The 18,765-nt window shown below is 34.0% G+C and overlaps 2 protein-coding genes across 8 annotated transcripts; both read left to right on the top strand.

Annotated features, from left to right (window-relative positions):
- Positions 1-2,149: 2,149 nt before the first annotated feature.
- LOC107411378 (receptor-like serine/threonine-protein kinase NCRK) lies at positions 2,150-11,868 on the top strand. 7 transcript variants are annotated; one of them, XM_048468854.2, is made up of 12 exons: positions 3,168-3,482; positions 3,759-4,026; positions 5,162-5,248; positions 5,538-5,657; positions 6,129-6,239; positions 6,701-6,973; positions 7,224-7,465; positions 7,612-7,908; positions 8,383-8,619; positions 8,988-9,215; positions 10,010-11,385; positions 11,527-11,868. In XM_048468854.2, the coding sequence occupies exons 3-11, from the start codon at positions 5,179-5,181 to the stop codon at positions 10,379-10,381; spliced, it is 1,950 nt and encodes a 649-aa protein (XP_048324811.2). In that variant the 5' UTR covers positions 3,168-3,482; positions 3,759-4,026; positions 5,162-5,178; the 3' UTR covers positions 10,382-11,385; positions 11,527-11,868. The 7 variants fall into 7 exon arrangements, with proteins under 7 accessions (XP_048324814.2, XP_048324811.2, XP_048324813.2 ...); XM_048468852.2 differs by lacking the exon at positions 3,759-4,026 and having other exon boundaries at positions 3,169-3,482; positions 10,010-10,963; positions 11,171-11,385; XM_048468853.2 differs by lacking the exon at positions 3,759-4,026 and having other exon boundaries at positions 3,169-3,482; positions 10,010-11,071; positions 11,171-11,385.
- A 1,747-nt stretch (positions 11,869-13,615) lies between these two features.
- Positions 13,616-18,219, top strand: LOC107411380 (exosome complex component RRP41-like). Its single transcript, XM_048469180.2, has 7 exons — positions 13,616-14,381; positions 14,785-14,863; positions 15,107-15,209; positions 15,315-15,435; positions 16,397-16,485; positions 17,244-17,393; positions 17,738-18,219. Exons 1-7 carry the CDS (start codon positions 14,240-14,242, stop codon positions 17,825-17,827), a joined length of 774 nt encoding a protein of 257 aa, XP_048325137.1. The 5' UTR covers positions 13,616-14,239; the 3' UTR covers positions 17,828-18,219.
- The last annotated feature ends 546 nt before the right edge of the window (positions 18,220-18,765 follow it).

The raw sequence follows: 18,765 nt of genomic DNA, 5'->3' as shown, positions 1-18,765 counted from the left end.
TAATAAGATGTTGGCAGCATAGCATCCCAGCTGTATAAGAGTTTAAAAATTATCTATTCTAGCATTTTACACCTAAACCCCTTAAAATTTTGCACAGTTGGTATATTTTGATTTTCCCATGGACCTTCTTAACCTAATACATGTGCAAATTACATGGCTTTTAATAAAAAAAAAGGGTAGAGAAACTCCATCTTCTCTTAGCTGTCGTTTCTTCCACTTCACCCTTTTGCAACCATTTTTTTTTTTAATTGCTGGGTACCTCTTTGCGTCCATATTTATGGCATAAAGAAATAGGAAATAATTCAAGATCCTCTGATCCTCCATACATGCTCAATTAATTCCTTATCCGTTTTCTCTCTATCTCTTTATTTTTCATAGACTTTTTCTTTTTCCTTTTTTTTTTTTTTTTTCAATAATTGAGTTAAAAAAAAAATCCCTGGAAAATCCAGAACAATGAATATCAATGGAATCAACTTCATTATCAAAATCCACATTGACAACACTACAGCTTCATCAAATTCCCAATCGATAATGAGAAACCGAAAGACAAGCCCAAAGAGCTTTGACAAATTTATTCCCGTACATTTCGCCGAGAGTCAAACACCTGTACTTAAACCTATACAATTTCGCAGATGTGGAGGGAATTGGAGGGAATTGGAGGATGGACACTAGATGAATCAGGGCATGAAAGGGTGAAAAAAGGATTAAGGCAGTAGAGAACTGTTGAATCTAACACCAATATCTCACTTGGTTGCATGATTAGATGGGCATGGATTGATCATGGTGTTGGATTAGGAAAGTGAGCTCTTCTAGGTCTTCAAAGGACCAAACCCAGTCGCTCATTATCATGGTCAAATTTAATGCTAACAGGTTGGTTTAATAAGAGAATCCCCTGCTTTTTGGATTTAAGTATTTTTGAATTTTCATGGTTTTGGTTTAAATTAGACCTGGGATAAATTTGATTTTAAATATGAGTATGTGATTCTTGGTGGATTGGTTTATTAATATATATATATATATATTTTTTTTGGCTATTTGGTATTCTTGCTGGTTCTTCCTCTAACAATCATATAATCATTGACCATATTTAGAATTTCATCGGTTAGCTTTACTTCCAATCTCGAAATGAAAAGAACCCGATGGATAAAAAACAAGGTGGAGGGTTAAAGTTGCAAAAAGATGTATTACCTTTTCATTAAAGGGACATGACCAGCGCGTTTTAACGGAAAAATAAAAGAATTTCAATAATAATGCAAAGTCTTAGTTAGTTTAGAATGTAAAATATCAAATTATATATATATAAAAAAAATTAGATTGTAATATATCATTTAGGATGCAACAATGTTAATATTACAAAAATAATAAGGTTGATGTGCATTAATTATCATCTTTATTATGAGGTGCACTGAAAAGAATAAAAATAAAAATAAAAAAGTTCACTCTTATTATTATTATTTTTTTTACTCCCCCTTCTTGTAAGCAATTATTAAGCTCATTTAGTTTTGCCTTTTTTTTCTTTTCCCACCAGTTAAGGTTTTCAATTACATTAATTATTAATCATAGTATTTTTTTTATTAATTTTTTAATGATAGAAAACATTACCTATTGGTTCAAAAAAAAAAAAAAAAGAATATGATTAAATTCAAAAGCTTAGTAGATATTGTCTACTCCAAGATTTTATCAAAAGGAGAGTAAAAGAAGAAGAGAGAGATAATAAATTCCTAATAATAATGATAGCAAATATGGAACATGGGCATTTTCTTGAACCACCACCTGCTTTACCTTTAAGTTAATAATCACCTTCAGCTGACCCTACCACTTTGATTTAATTACAACCCCATCCTCTTGATAAAAACCTCAAAAAAAGTCAAACGATCTCCTAGTTTGCATCCAACGGTGGAACGAGCTAGTCGGGTCCCATCGCACATGCGCGCAGCCACGTGACCAAAATTTCCCTCCGCTCGCGAATATTAATTAATTAATTAACATATAAGGAAAACGTCAACGAATAAGAGACGACTCGCCACTAGACCAGACCGACCTCCATAGTCCAAAACTCGATCGCCACCTCTGCTTTCACTGACAGTGCCAAAAGTGAGAGACAGAAACAGAGAGTTCTCAATGCCGCTTCGTCTCTCTCTCTCTCTCTCTCTCTTCCCCAATCTCCGGCGCTTCAAGCATACGGTTCGTCCGGCCATTTGCATTGTGGACTAAACTCTCGAGCTGAGCTTGGTGGATCTAAAGCCTGATTTTCAAAATAAGAAACAAAAATTTGGTTGCTTTAAAGCATTACCTCAGGTAAATAGATCCAAAAATTCGCGAATTTCTTTTTTTCCATTGCCTCAGGAAACCATGAATTTTTGCTTTATTTATTTATTTATTTTTGCAATTTTTTGATTAAATATTTGCATTCAATCGCTGTTCTGCGCAATGGAATTGAAATTTTGTGTTTTTTGAGGGGTGGCGGAATTACGAGAGACCGTCGAATGGAATAGGATTAGGATATAATCGTCTTCTTAAGTCATCCGTGGGTTTTGTAGTAATTTCGTAGTGGAAACGGATAGGAGGGTATGCCACGTCATGAAATCGTCGTCGGAGGAGATTTTTTGTTTTTTATAACCTGATCTGGCAAACAATATCTAACCGTCTATTTCATCGAGCAATCGTGATCGTTGGAATCCTTGCCGACTAGTTTGTCCCCGCGCTCTGTAACCAAAATGGGGCCTACAAAATAATGCCTTTTTCGCCGCAGAGACCCCACAGCCATCACCTGGTATGTAGGGCCCAGTGTAGAAGCCATGGCGTTGAAATTTTACTTTACTTGTCGGTTCGCAGAGTTCCCGACGTGTATGTCTGTCTTTAAAGCCAAGTCTTGTATTCTATCCGTTATTATTATTTTTTTCTTTCAAAACCCGTTAAAGACGATAAAAATAAAAGAAAATTTAAAAGATATTTCCAACCGTTGGGAATGATTTACTTTCTATATTTTACCCATATATTTACTAAGGAAAAAAGACACAGAATAACTATTAAAAAAATTTGCAAATTCTGGGATTTGAAATCTATAATGAGGATTAGACATATTTAAGAGTTGAGAAGTCTCTTTCGGGTTTGCAAAAAGGTTACTGTCAAAGAGGTGGTAGATGGTGCTATTTTTAGCACCATTCTCCCTTTAAATGTTTTTATCTAAAGAATTCCATCAATCTCTGTCCACTTTAATTGCTGCTGTCGAATATCTGTTATGCGATGCCCTTTCTTTCTTTTTTTTTCACATTCATTTGCTTGGCCAGTATCAGCTTTATCTAGCATTTTGGTCTTCAGGGATTTGCTTAATTTTGCTTAGTTTTCCTTGCCGAGTACTATTCATGAGGTAGGAATGAGCTTTTTATGGGTTTTGATCTCCATGGCGGGTACTTTCAGCTGAATGCTTCTTTGAACAGTTAGCTCAATTAAGTAGACGATTCTGCTGGTTACTTGCTTAGGTTTGGATATCTATCTGAGCTCCATTGTTTTTTAGTTTGTTCTTTATTTGACGAGCGGAATGCCCGAGTTTTCATTATATAGACAATTTGAGATTTTTAAAACTTCCTGGAATTTGTGAGTATGGGCTTGGCTTGTTGTTTGTTTCCGTACGTTTCCTTTAAAGTTATTGTTTGTAGTTCAAAGAGTCTGGTTTAAGGAGCTGATAGGTAGAGAAACGACTTGTACTAGCTGAATTTCTTGTCTAATGTATCTTGAATGTGGATCGTTGCCGGCAGGTGCTAATGGGTTCGATAGATGGGTTGTCACTCATTGATCGAGCCATCGTTTCCAACCTGTCCAGGCTTCATGTGTAATAAACTTGTAGGCCACCCACTTGCGTGGCTCAATAGCGGGCAAGGCTCCATGCATCCATATTATTATGATGCGACTGTACTGCAATCACACTTTTACCATTTCTGGACTGTTCTTGCTTCGTTGGACATTTAATACGCTTATAGTTTTTAGTCCTGCATCATTTCTTCGTGCGGTTTGTTTTTTCTAATGGTGAGTAACCAATAATTATGGGGGAGGTTTATGCGAAATGTTTGTATTGGGAACAGCTTAAGCTGGTATATCTAACTTAATATAATTAGTCAATGTCTTAGAACTTGGGATACTGAGTTGCACTGAATTGAAAGTTCTAAAAATTTGTTGACCTACTACTAATTGGCTATTCCTACCTATCCTATCTATTTAGGTGCTTGGCTGTTTTCTATTACTTCTTATTCTAGTCTCTAGATTTTAAGAAGGACATTGACATTATGCCTTTCTGTTTTACCCCCCATTTTTTTCTTGAAAAATAAATCATTTGAATTAGTCCATCGGATAGTTAAACCATGAATCGTTGTTTACAGCTCTGTTTATCCAGCCCATATACCATACATTTTGTTTGCTTGTGTTAAAAGGTATTTGTAGCAACTTCTTTGTGGATATTTGTAGTCATTATTCGTTAGTTGAGAATGTAATTTCCGTTAGCATATGCAGATAGGAGGTTCTGAGATCAACAGTGATTGAAGAGTAAACCTTGTGTTCCTTATGAAAGTAATTTATTTCTCATTCGATTATATATCTTTTGTTATGATTTTTTACGAGGCTTTCAGTCTGTCTTAACGAGTACAATGCTTTTTTGGGTTACCCGTGGATTCATGAGAATAAAGTATGAGGTATTTGAAAGATCAATCTTATTTGCTTTGGATACACTTGGTAATTTGAAAATTATATCCCTCAATTATTAGAGCATTGGTGCATTTTGCTGATTTTTAATGGTGATGTGATGTTTAATGATAGAAACTGATAGATTGAACTACCTCTTATTATTATTTTATTTATTGTTGTTGTCGCTGGTGTTATGTTTTCATTTTTCGGTACCCATAAATTAGAATTTCTTGTCAAGATGCAACTTAGTGCTTTAGATTTCTATCACTGAGAGTTGACAAGTTATTTATCTTAATTTCTATGGTTTTATTTGCTAGAAAAGTTACCTATATATTTTACTTTTCTTGTTTAAAGCTATATTCTGAAGATATTGATGTAAACTTTATTTATTTATTTATTTTCTGTGGTTTAATCAGTTTTGAAGTGTAGCAATGATCTTGTAACTAGAACATGATTCCATTGTCTTTGTTTTCTTTTGTTGTAGTGTTCAATTTGGAATAAATGAAGTTCGACACGGAAGTTGTCCTTGCTTGTCTCATCAGCTTCATTTGGATTCAGCAGAGTCTTTGTGGTTAGTTCAAACGATATTATAACTTAGAAAATCCACTCCACCTGTATGATGGACAAGCTTTCAGAATCTTAGTGCCTAATTTGGCAATTTAATAATCTGTAATTCATCTGCTAGATCCACTCAAGCATTAACAATATTTAAAAATATTTAACAGTATACTAGAAAGCTGCAGAACCTGTTGCTTTGCAATGTCTTGAACTCTTTACATTTAAAGTCTGTGGAAGTGCTTCTGGTTAATATGTAATATCTAATAGTCCTACTTTGTACCTTATTTCTCTTTTGTTGGCAGATAAAGTTTCGAATACCTCTGTGATTCAGAACTGGACATGTAAATGCTCTTTACCATATCAAGGAAACCAGAGCGATACTATTCAATCTAACTGTGCAACATCCTGTAATTGCAGTCAGGGTATGCTGCTGAATTTTATGGTATAATCACCAAAAGCTTTACTCTAATGGTATAAATTTGTTATTGATAAAACCTAGTACTGAACTTTACCTACTAACAATTTTTGTTCCTTTAGATAAGGCAAATGTATATTGGGAAGCTGCATAGTGCAGCATGTTTACTCCTAACCGTATGGTTAATTTTATTTTATCTTATTTTATTTTTAAAATGAAGTAATGGATGTTTAAGAAAAGTTCTGATGCAACATCTGTGATATGGAAGATGGTCTTATGGTACAGTTACCAAAATATTCAATACTTCTATCATCGGTAAACTGGGGTGAAGACTTCTTAGATTGAAATGCTTTTACTAACCTATTTCTCATTACACCTTTGTATTCATGTGTTACTTATATGAATATCTTTTTCATCAATTTCTGAACATTATAATTTTTTTCACATATACTGTATATTGTACTTTCCTGCAATGTAGATGATAGGAGCGCAACTATATGGACATGCATATGTTCTGCTGATAGACTTCCAAAAGTGGCGGCTGACAGTTATAATACTAACTGCTTTTCAGCCTGTAACTGCACATCTGGTACTCTCTCTCTCTCTCTCTCTCTCTCTCTCTCTCTCTCTCTTAGAAGTTCCTTCTGAGTGGTTAAGCATCACTTTGTGGCAGATGAATATTGATTTGCTCTATTTATGAAGCTAGGTTGTTTATTACGGTTAAGCATCACTTTGTGGCAGATGAATATTGATTTGCTCTATTTATGAAGCTAGGTTGTTTATCATGCTTAAACCAAAGCCTTAATTAAAATTTTTGTTGACAAACCTACCTTATTAGGGATGATGCTTCATTATTGTGCGGTTCTAGAGAGATTTTTTGGACCCTGGATTCTGTTTTATTGATATAAAAATCTTGTGCTGTATGACTTTTTTCTTATGTGTTTGTGCTTATTGATGCTGCTAGTTTGTTGGTTTTCTGTGTGATAATTGAATTTAGTATTCTAAGTCATTTATGTCAAAGTCCTAAGAAGCTTAGTTGCTATTTGACAGGAACACTCAGTGAGGCGCAATCTTCAAAAAAGCATATATCGAGTAAAGTTGTTGTGATTATTTTATTACTATGTGTCATAGTCACAACTGTAGCATTTCTCGCCTCGGTGGCATGCTATTATCATAGAAGAGATAAGTGCCCTATTCAACGGCCTTTATTCTCATCTGACAGAGAAACAAGTTGCAATAGTGCTACCAATTTAATTAGCCATAAGACTTGGTCACTGCCAGAAACCAAAATTATTATAGATTCCCCCATTAAACATATAACAGGTAAAAACCACTCCATGTTTCATAAATATTTTGAAGTCAATATTTGATGAACCCTTGGATTTGCTCAATAGTGATGACTAAATTATGAGGTCCAACCCAATTGAGTGAATCCAAGGACCATAAAGCTGGTTAGCATTTTAAAACTCTCAAGTTGTCCTTACCTGAAAGGTTTGCACTATATCCTCTTTTTGTTATACTGAGCTTCAGTTCTTGAATTACCATAACTCAATCCTTATTTTCTGATTCACAGGGTGCTTTCAGAGGAATTCTTGCTTTTTTGGGGACAAAGCAGGAACAATACATGGAGCAATTATTCAATTTTCATACTCTGAGTTGCAGAATGCAACTGAAAAATTTTCAAATCCTAATCTTATAGGAGTTGGGGGAAGTAGCTATGTTTACCGTGGAGAGCTCAAAGATAGAAGAATTGTGGCAGTTAAACGACTAAAAAATCAGAATGGAACCGGTGCAGACGCTGTGTTTTTAACAGAGGTTATACCTCATCTTGCAATTTGTTTGCATGAATTGTGTTTATGACTATCTTGAGGGAAAGAAAATAAATAAATAAATAAAAACGAGAGAATTACTTAATATTCCATCATATTCTTGGTTAATTTACATGGTTTTTGTTTGCTCAGATTGAGCTGTTATCCAGACTTCATCATTGCCATGTGGTGCCTTTGGTTGGCTACTGTTCAGAGTCCCATAGAAAACCTGCTGAGAGGCTATTGGTATTTGAGTACATGCCTAATGGTAATCTGAGAGATTGCCTTGATGGAGCCTTAGGGAAAAAGTTAGACTGGGGAACTCGAGTTGCAATTGCAATTGGAGCTGCAAGGGGCTTGGAATATCTACATGATGCAGCTGCTCCACGAATTCTGCATCGAGATGTCAAATCGACAAACATTCTTCTGGATGAAAATTGGCGAGCGAAGGTAAGATTTGTTTCCTTTCAATTATTTACATACAAATCTTAGAATCTATATAGAGAGACTAGTAGTTATATTGTCTGGAAAATAGTAAAATCTATTGGGCCGATGCCCAATTAAGTACTCTTAAGAAATACAGTCTCTCTCACATCCAAAAACCACAAAATTGAGGCAGGCCCCTACATGCATAACAAGAAATTACCAAAAATATGAGTTAGCAGGATTAAAAGGAAAAGCAAATAACTTAAGTTAGCATCAACTTCAACAGTTCACATTGTTAGAAAATAAATATATACGGAATTCACATGAAGGCACACTGGCAATCATCTTAAATTGGAATATGATTTGCTTGGAATTTTGTCAGTATCTTGTCTTCATAAATGATGATCTTTGCTAGTCACATGATTTTCTTTGGACAATGCTATCATCCTCGGTTGGCCCTCATATAAAAGGTTCTGTAACCACTTCATATGTATGCAGATAACTGATCTTGGTATGGCGAAACACTTGAAAGCTGATGGTATCTCCAGTTGTTCCAGTTCTCCAGCCAGGATGCAGGGTACTTTTGGTTATTTTGCACCAGAGTATGCTATCGTTGGTAGAGCCTCTATTAAGTCAGATGTTTTCAGCTTTGGGGTCGTTCTTCTTGAGCTCATCACTGGTCGTCAACCCATTCATAAATTAAGTGGGAAAGGAGAAGAAAGCCTTGTTATATGGGTATGGAAAATCACCACTCAGCATCATATATATATATATATATATTTTGAAGAAAACCTCCATTAGTTAAATGCATCAAACTTACCAAGGGATCAAAGCTTTTATTCTATTGGTACAGTTTGAATTCTTTTGTTTTGTGTGGACTAAAGCATTGTATTGGAGCTTCCCGACTAGGATGTTCAACGCATCTACTTACAATGGCTCAAACACTAATTTGATTGTTTTATCATTGTTTTAGCTAAATTTGGTCCAGACCAGTTCAAATAACTTGTTCCTTAACCATTAAATTATAAAAAAATAAAAATAAAATTAAAAACTACTGTAAAATTAGTTCATGCTAATGCGGTAGGTGTCCTGTCTTGTTTTAGGCTACTCCTCGCTTACAGGACAGTAGACGAGTAATAACTGAACTGCCCGACCCACGTTTGAATGGAAAATTCCCAGAAGATGAGATGCAAATTATGGCTTACTTGGCAAAGGAATGCCTGCTCCTAGATCCTGAGGCTAGACCAACAATGAGTGAAGTTGTTCAAATACTTTCAACTATTGCACCAGAGAGGTCTAGAAGGACAAATATCCCCGTAAATTTTTATCAGGTAAGTATTTTCTATGAACTAAAATGTAGTAACTCTAATTTGCCTATCACTGGGGGTTTCCTCAATTTAATTGTTGATATTTCATCTCTTTTCTGCTTTATTATTGGAAAACTGTGTGAAGGCCTTCTGATAAATTTTTACGAACCACAGAATCTTTGGACAAGCATATTTAAAAACCTATGACTTTGATGCTCTTTCTGATGTTGTGCATAATTGCCTTTTATAAGTTCCATGCCAGTAGCAAGCATATAGCACTTTGCTTTCTGATAAAAGCAACGAAGAATTTCCAGAAAATTCAAGTTGCTTGTAAGCTTGAAAAAATAAAGCCTAAATATAGGAACTTGAATAGCATTTCAAAATGATTGTCGAGATCTGCTTCTTATTTTCACCAAACTCTCGAGTAAAATACCATGTACTGTGTGGGTAATAACAACCGAAAAGAATAAAAATAAAAATACTTGAGATTTGAAGTTTAAATGTGGCTTGAGCTCCTCTTCTTCCTTTCTCTTGTTATGTTGATTGCACCTTTCCATTTGGTTTTCCTTTTATTCTTACCTTCTTCCTGGTTTGGGATTTGGTTCATTAACTTTCATAAGAATGATAGTTGATTTAAGTTGTTCTATAAATATTTGAGTTAGATCCTTGTAAAAGAAAATATTATTCCTACTCTAATATATTCCAGATTTTGTTTCTCATATGAGGATCACTGCTCATATGGCATATGATACATATAAAATTCTGCCTACCTTCAATTAGAACACCAATTAATGTTTGACCTGTCACTTGTTATGCAGAGATCACCTGCTTATGGCATAAAAGGTGAACACCACATAGAAAAACCTGATTTGAGTCCTCTTTCCAGCCAAGAAATGCATGTGGGGGTTCCAAAAGATTCTGAGGAGCTAAGGCGAGTGCTGTCCAGGAAATTGTCAGCTCGATGTTCACTGCCACTAGATATTGAACGTACTTTGTGTGTTGAAAACAATAATGAAAACACTTTGTCAGCTGAGTATGTGGAGAGATTGATCCTCTTGACTTTAAAAGCTAGGAGTGGGCGTGCCTCAGATGATGAAGCAGTAGATATAACTGAGCCTCGGTTTGAAGCATTCTGCATGGGAAATGTGTATTCCCCTGGTCATACTACCCAACAAAAATACGGGGCTTAGACAAAGCAAGTACTAGAATATCACGTCTTTTGTACAAGTTTGTTGCTGTTACTTTCTTTTTTAGAGTTTACTCGAAGAAATTATAATAGAAGAAAGCGAGTCTCTGAGGATTTGTTAATTTTTTTTACTCAGTTTTTCTGTGAAAAGGAAAGAGAACTTCATGGGCTGTATGTTAGTTTTAGCATATAAATCATCTTGAATGTATTAGTTTTAGCATGTAAATCATCTTGAATGTATTTGCGTCCTCGATTGTTTATATAAAGAGGATAGCTATCAAAATTCAAATTCTTTTTTTTTTTTTTTTTTTCATAAAAAAAAGGAAGAAAGAAAAATATGGATTCGATCATATGTTGTTTGTCTTGAGTTTTTCCATAGAGTTATAGCACTGAAAAATTTGTTTCAAGAGTTGATATTTATTTCCAGCCTTGAATCGGTTCTTTTCCCATACCATACTTGATAGAAATGGTTGTGCACTATAACTATGTTCCCTTCTTATACCATTTGTCAAAGAGAGAGACACTCAGGCAGCTGTTTCCGACATTCCAGATGCAGTACTTTCCGTCAATTTTCTTCCATCAGAAAGTAAGGCTTAGTCTGATCATTTCCCTTCTCTGAAATGAAACTTTGACTCTCTTACACACTCTTTCCATACATGTCTTTGAAAATGCTATGTGATTAGCAAAAGTTTTGGTAAGTCTCAGCAGGTAGATTAGTTGTCCATATGCATAATATGATCATTTTTGCAGAGTTGACTTTATTGATGAGTTAGTTGGCCACCGATTTTTGCAGTCTTTGGACTTCCTTTGAATGGTAGATGGATATATGACTAGAGGAAAGGATGGTGCACAAACATCAGATATATAAAAGCCATTAAAACTTCCTTCAAGTTGCTCTATGTCACATAGTTTCACTTCCAAATTAATGGATCCACCGCCACCACCACCACCACCAAGTGCACCGCTGCTAGACCCAGCTCCTCCCCCTGACGATGGATTGGCATCATGGTAAATTGGTTTTCTCTCTTTCTGTCCTCAATGATGAAAGCAAAAATGTTATTGAAGTCAAAATTTGACCTTATAAGATTAATGTAATTTATTTATTCCGTTTATTTTATTTTCGTTTTGGTTTTCTTTACTCTTCTGCAGTTTCTGGTTTCTTTGCTGCTGTGGTATATTTAGAAGCTGCTGTCCTCCACTCTTTGAACCTGGGCCTCCCCCTCCCTAATGCTGCATATACGTTATAAATTTACCCCAATTTCTTTGAGTAGCTTTCCATAGAAGAGATCATTTAAAAAATAATAATAATAACAAAAGGAAAAAAAAAAACACTACGTAATTTTGACTTTTTTGCTTTCTGATTTTTGGCCTTTGATGCTTCCTCATTTGTGGGTATCCTTCAAAATTTGTGTATTTTTATTAGACCGGTAAGGTTGGAGTTGAAGATATATTGTAAAAACACATTGTTCAATTCTTCATCCGCTTCTTTCATCTCTTATGTGCTTATGTTTGAACTAACTAGTGTCTCAAATTCTTAATGCAAATGTGCTAGACTGGCAGTAATTCTTGCCTCTGTATATTTTTTTTCTTAGCTGTGAAGAAATTCTAGTTTGTTTGGTTTTGTATTTTAAGAATATGTTTGAGGCTTAGATTCTACCAAAGGAAAGAAGAAATTGACAAAATTTAAAAGATTAAAAAAAATTGTTTTCATAAAAAGTTAGAAGTTCTACAAATAGAGGTGAAAACATGAACAAGAGAAATCAAACCACCAGTCAAACCAGATGAGATTTCCTTGAAATGATCCTCTCTTTTCTGAAAAACCAGCTTATAATATTTTTTTTTTTGTTTTATTTATTTTTATATTGAAACTGAAAAAAGGAACTGCATGTAGATAGCATAACTTATGAACAAAAGATTTGTCATTTTAAGATAATAATTTTGATTATGACTTAAGAAAATTTACCTACAAAGAAATATATATTTTTATATATCTACTTTTCAAGAAAACAATGATATTTCAAATAAGTTTGCATATTCAACAATATTTTTTCAAAATATCATGTTAAAATCATTTTCATGTTTTAAAATTCATCAGAAGAATTATTGCTAGACTTTAATTGAAATTATTTTGCAATTGCAATTCATCAGACTTTAAGACATTTTGAGCATTATTGCTTTATCACCTTGCTGTGGAAAATATTTTAATTTAATGTCAAAAATTTCAATTTATAAATCTTGTAAAGTAATATAAATGCACACTGGCAGGTGGACAACTACTACTTGCTACAATTTATTATTATTATTATTATTATTATTATATATATATATATATATTGGGGATTACAAGTATTATCTGAAGCAAAGGAGAGAATTTTTAAAAAATAATAATAATAAAGGGGAGGAGGAATTTAATCCTTTTTTTTTTTTTTTGATTTGGTAAATGGAATTTTATCCAGGTTTAGGTGTATACCTTGTTACAAATTGTATAAACCAAACAGAGCTAAGAATAAAAATAGGTTTAGGTGTATACCTTGTTACAAATTGTATAAACCAAACAGAGCTAAGAATAAAAATGCGTCCCCATTGAAAAATAAAATGATATTGGCAGTCAAGCATCCCGAATTTTATGGCGGTTGACACATTGCATCCTAAATTTTTTTTTTTTGGCATTTTGTACCTCAAATTTTCTTTTTGCTTGCACCGTTAGCTCTCTGTTAAAAATGCATAATGGAAGTATTAGATGCTTTGTATGTGCTCATTAAACGAGGATAAATCATGTAATTTTATAACTTTTAAGCTCTGTTTGAAGCTCAAGTAATGTGGAGGAAAAAAATTAAGGGGAAAAAAGGGAAAAGACAAGAAAAAAAAATGCAAGAAATATTGTTTGATGGAAAAAATAGATAGATCTGAAATTATTTGGAAAAAATCGATAGAAAGAAGCTCCTCCATTGCTAAAATGGAATTTTGCTTTCCTAAAATATCACTTAGATATAGAAGAGACAAACAAAGAGAGTTACAAAGAAATAGAGAATACACCAAAAAAAAAAATCATGACAAAGACAGAGAAAGAGGAGAGAGAGAGATAGGGGACAGACAAAGAGATTTACGGAGAAAGAGAGAGTACAAAAAAAAAAAAAAAGGACAGAGATAGAGAAAATGGAGAGAAAGATAAGGACACAGAGAGTTATACAAAAAAAAAAAAAAAAAGAAGAGGACATATACAAAGAAAAAGGAAAGACAGAGAGAGTTACAGTGAAAGAGAGAGTATACTAAGAAAACGGATGACAGAGACAGAGAAAGAGGAGAGAGAGAAGAGAGAGAGCTTCATTTCAAAAATCCTTTCTTCTTCTTCATCCTTCCACATCCATGACTGTTATCTTCCATTGATCATCTTTTTCCCCTCGTGTTTTTCAAACCCAAAATCCTTTTTTTTTTTCCTTTCTTCTTCTTCTTCTTATTCCAAACCACTACTCTCAATAACATCAAACAATCCCAAACTAGAATGGAACCCTAATTTTTAAATTGAAAACAGTAAAAGTATTTGATTTATTTTCGTTTGCTAAGCACGTGTAAAGTACCTGATCATTCTGTTATTTGCTAAGCACGTGCAAAGCATTTGATTATTCTGTTATGCATTTTTAGCAGACAAACTAACCATGCAAGTAAAAAAAAAGTTTAGTATATATATTAACTTTGATAAAATTTGGGGTGTTTGGCTGCCAATATCCCAAAAATAAATAGAACCCTTCAAACTACAAGAGAGCAAAACGCACCGTCGTATTCAGGGCTAGAAAGACCTGGAGAGCTCAAAAGGAGTGTAACACCCACAGAGCGAGAGAGAGAGAGAAATAGTCGCCGCGTAATGGCCGGAAAAGCTGGAGCAACTCCGACCACGTACTCTCCGTCTCCGTCAACCCTGAAAACCAAATCACTTATTTTCAAAGCCAACGACGTCGATTGGGTCCGACCCGATGGACGCGGCTTCCACCAGTGTAGACCTGCCTGTAAGCCTTTCTATCCATGCAACTTCCATTATTCTTTTTCAATTTGAATCTTTTCCAACTTTTTTTACTGGGTATGTTTTATTGTTTCTGTGGGTTCGTTCTTTATAGGATGGATTTAGTTTTTGATCATTGTATATGTAATGTTGTTTTGTTTCTATACCTTCCATAGCTTTTGTCTTACTTAATTTGGTGTTTTCATATAAATTTATCAGTTTATTCATGTGGGCTTTTTCTTGTTTATTTCTTTCTATATAATTTGTTTGGTATTGCAAACTTGTAGCTGATGGATTCTTTCTTGGGTTGAAAGAACTGTAATTTGCATTATCTATTTGGGTTCTGTTTACTGAAAGGCATGCATTATTATCACTTAAATAATAAAATTCTATTTGTTGGTAACTTGAAGTTTTCAGGACTGGTGCTGTAAATGCTGCTTCAGGATCTGCTTATGCAGAGTTTGGAAATACCAAGGTCATTGTGTCTGTGTGAGTATTCCTTTTAACGAGTAATTTTCTTCCTGATATCTGATTTTCTAATACTGGGTTTTGTTTGATCACTTACTAACACCATTTAGCGTACGGTTTTGATCATTGGTTGTGCTCTGTTGTTTGGTGACAATGTCTCACTTCTATTTCCTTATTATTTTAACAAGCAAGAAACAAGTAGAAATTTTTATGCATGAGTTATATGCAGGTGAGTTTGACATTTATTTGTCTTGGTTGGCTCAGATTTGGGCCAAGAGAGAGCAAGAAGGCAATGATGTATAGTGATGTAGGACGCTTGAATTGTAATGTTAGCTATACAACTTTTGCCACCCCAGTTCGTGGACAGGTATTGAGTTAACTGCATTATTGAATTGTAGAACTGTCTTTTTTAGCGTCTCTTTTTCCACTTAATTTATTAGTTGCATCTAATATTTGAGCTCCTTTCTGTTAGGGATCAGACCACAAAGAGTTTTCTTCCATGCTTCATAAATCTTTGGAGGGTGCCATCATATTGGAAAGTTTCCCCAAAACAACTGTGGATGTCTTTGCATTGGTCTTGGAATCAGGGGGCAGTAAGTTTGTAATTTTTTATTAACATGTAAACTCATATTCCTTCTTCTCTTTGAAGTTTTGTTCCAGAAGAAAAACAACAGTAAAAAGAAAAAAAAAAAAAAGAAATGAAAGGACAGAGAAGAGAAGAAAAGTTATAGTGGATTCATTAGATATAATCATATAAGATCATTTATTTTTACTTCCCATTGTTCAGTGTAGTTTTCCTTATTCATAATTTATTTCTCCAAATTGCAGAGTCACTGAAACTAAAATCTCATGTCTATGTATTTCTTGGTGCATATTTTGCCTTTCTTTTTTTATTTTTTATTTTTTTATTTTTTTTTAAGTTTGTTTTTGTTTGAATACCAATTGCCCATATGTAAACTTTCTTGCATGTTCTAGTGATTTGTTTAAGAATTTGTACTTTGGATGAAAGCTTCTTTGTTATTAGTTATTGTAGCATTGAATGAAGAATTACATGGTAGATACATTTGCTTATATTTTATGTAGAAGATGAGTTTGTTGGCAAGTGGAGCTGTTTAAGTTCACTATTTATTTCCTATCAAGTCACACCGTTACTTATACCAGGCTGGTGTATCTATTCCTTAATTATGTTGGCTTCTGAAACTAGTATTTAATGCTTTGTAGACTCATGTTTAGCACAGTATTAAATCTGTCCTCAAGTGAAATTTAAATATTGGCAGCTAGCCGGTACTCGTCAATAGGCCAGCATGTAGTTGATGTAGGATACAGGTCTTGTTGTAGAAAAGGAGTTAAACCTTTAATAATATAAAGAAAACTATTGAATGTCCATTTGGAGTCATTTTGAAAATAGAAGAAATGAAGTGATCATTTCAATATCTTATCTGCCTGGAGAAATTTGTATTTCTGTGGGGTAATCTAATATTTAATCTAGTCGCAGAGTACTCAATTAATATTGCTGATGACTTTGTTGATGGGCTCTATATGTTTTGCTTACAGGTGATCTTCCTGTTGTGATATCATGCGCCAGTCTTGCCCTAGCAGATGCAGGGATAATGATGTATGACCTTGTTGCTTCAGTATCCGTGGTATGTATCTGGCAAAGACATGTAGGCTTTCCAATTTTCTGTGATAATTGATCATGAGCCAAATTTGCTGGGAATATATATTTTGTTTATTGATTTTAAGTTCTCTTTTGCTCTCTCTTTTGGTTAGTTCAGTTTGTTGCTGTTTTCTAGAGAATGATGTGCTTGTAATGATTTTGTAATGATTATAAAGGCAACCCTATTAGAAAATTTGGACTTTAAAATATGTCAATACAACAGTAATGGTACAATTTTTATCTTTTCTGCTAAGCTACCCTCTCTCTCTCTCTCTCTCTCTCTCTCTCTCTCTCTCTCTCTCTCTTGGTATTTTCTTTTGCTGCTTAGGTAAGCGTCAATTTTCTTCTAAATTATTTTCTTCTACATTCTCCCTTTGTCTATTCAACACTTATATTGTTTATGGAATCTATGACTGAATAAAATTGATTGAGGTTAAAATGTAAAATAGATTTATCTACATTTATTTCCTTTTGTTCCTTGGAATACCTGTCTTATGCCTGATATTGAATGGATTCAATGTGTCAAATGGTTCTTTTAAAGTTTGTATTACTTGTAGTATGGGGGGCAGTTCTATGAACAGCCATGCCTTTGACAAATTAGTGATTGCAATATAATGCTGTCTTCTTCAAATCCAAAGGTGAAGCTGTGTGCTGTAATGGCTTCCAGTTCAAAATTATTTTGCATATATTGCTGCTTTTGTTGATTGATTTCTCACACCTTTTGCTTTTGCATTGGTGGAGCAGTCTTGTCTTGGAAGGAACCTAGTTATTGATCCAATTTTGGAAGAGGAAAGCTGTCAAGATGGAAGCTTAATGATAACCTCAATGCCTTCTCGTTATGAGGTCACTCAGCTAACTGTTACAGGGGAATGGTCAACCCCAAAAATTAATGAGGTATGACAATCAACTGTCATATTATGTACTGCATTATTAGTGTGCATTAACGTACTTTTCATCTTTTGTTAATTTGTAAGAAAATGCAAATGAGCAGCATGCGCATATGCACACTTTGTTGTTTTGCACTACAATTTTGGTGGTGAAAGCATGCTTATGTTACTGTGGTTCAGAAATATAGTTTGTCTTCATCATCAAGAAATCATCTTCATCGCCTTACAATATGCTTGTGAAAGTTGAACTGTGTAGTTGTTTGTTAATATGATCTTCATATGATTAAAAAGCTATTATCTATTTTGATAACGTTAAATGAGTCCTAGTAACAAAATTTACTTTGCAAACAGGGAGTGCAGCTATGCCTAGATGCTTGCTCGAAGCTTGCGAAGATCATGAGGTCATGTTTGAAGGAAGCTGCTACTGCTTTGGAAGAATAGGATTGAAGTTTTGACTAATATTATTATACGTGTCATAGATTTATCTCTTCATTTTTTTTTTTTTTGCTCTCCCATTTTCCCTGAAAACAAGCAACTTCACAGATTTTTAATTACTTTTTTTGGTGAAGTTGAGCCAGATTTTGCTTGCTGTATATTATCTAAATTCAATTTCTTTTTTTCTTTTTTTTTCTAAATTCAATTTTCGGAATCTAGTTCCTTAGTCCAATTAAATTTGGGCAACAAAATGCTGCATCTGAAGGTGGAATTAGATTGGCAATTGCCATCTGTAATTTTCTTGCTGGATTTACAACTTGTAGTAGCTTATGGTTTATTTTATTTCTCTAGGAAAAAATCATTACTGAAATTGAAAGGGACTTACAGGGTTTCCTCTACATTTTGAATAAGCATATTTACAGATCAATCTAGTTTTTTAATATCTTATGAAAATGTCTGGGACAGCCTGGTGGTTTTATCCGTCCTTCCAAGCCTTGGTCCTTTTTCATTCGGCCCCTGGTGTAGATATACACACACACACACACACACACAAGAATGCAATTACGAGGGAAGTCATCCATCGTTTGGTGGGAACAGCCATGCGTGGTTATTAGATCGTGTAAATTATAACCATGGTTATTGGATCGCGTAAATTGTATGGTTATACATGGTTGTTGTCCACGTATAATATTTGTAATGTTGGATTTCCTCTACAGTAGCAGTCTTGTATATATGTATATATATATATATTAGGAATAAACCTGTGACTTTATGAATAAATCAAGTATTATGTCACAAAACTAGTGGAGGTTGGAAGATCTTTTATTATTATTATTTTACAATAGACACGTATTTAGTCAATAGTCAAAAGAAAATAGAAGAAATTTGTGACTGTTATTATTTTCTAGGGGTGTAATTTCTTCTCAAAATTAATTTTTGTCAAC

The sequence above is a fragment of the Ziziphus jujuba genome, chromosome 10 (assembly GCF_031755915.1).
Source record: "Ziziphus jujuba cultivar Dongzao chromosome 10, ASM3175591v1".
Lineage (NCBI taxonomy): Eukaryota > Viridiplantae > Streptophyta > Magnoliopsida > Rosales > Rhamnaceae > Ziziphus > Ziziphus jujuba.
The sequence above is the reverse complement of the archived record's forward strand: the minus strand, read 5'-3'. Positions and strand labels throughout refer to the sequence as shown.

Excerpts from the sequence above, each read along its gene's own strand:
- LOC107411378 (XM_048468857.2), top strand. The coding sequence starts at position 5,179 with ATGAAGTTCGACACGGAAGTTGTCCTTGCTTGTCTCATCAGCTTCATT. Across the intron at positions 7,466-7,611 it reads ACGCTGTGTTTTTAACAGAG|ATTGAGCTGTTATCCAGACT; the intron begins GTTATACCTCAT and ends TTGTTTGCTCAG. Across the intron at positions 7,909-8,382 it reads ATGAAAATTGGCGAGCGAAG|ATAACTGATCTTGGTATGGC; the intron begins GTAAGATTTGTT and ends ATATGTATGCAG.
- LOC107411380 (XM_048469180.2), top strand. The coding sequence starts at position 14,240 with ATGGCCGGAAAAGCTGGAGCAACTCCGACCACGTACTCTCCGTCTCCG. Across the intron at positions 14,864-15,106 it reads ACCAAGGTCATTGTGTCTGT|ATTTGGGCCAAGAGAGAGCA; the intron begins GTGAGTATTCCT and ends TGGTTGGCTCAG. Across the intron at positions 15,210-15,314 it reads CCACCCCAGTTCGTGGACAG|GGATCAGACCACAAAGAGTT; the intron begins GTATTGAGTTAA and ends CCTTTCTGTTAG.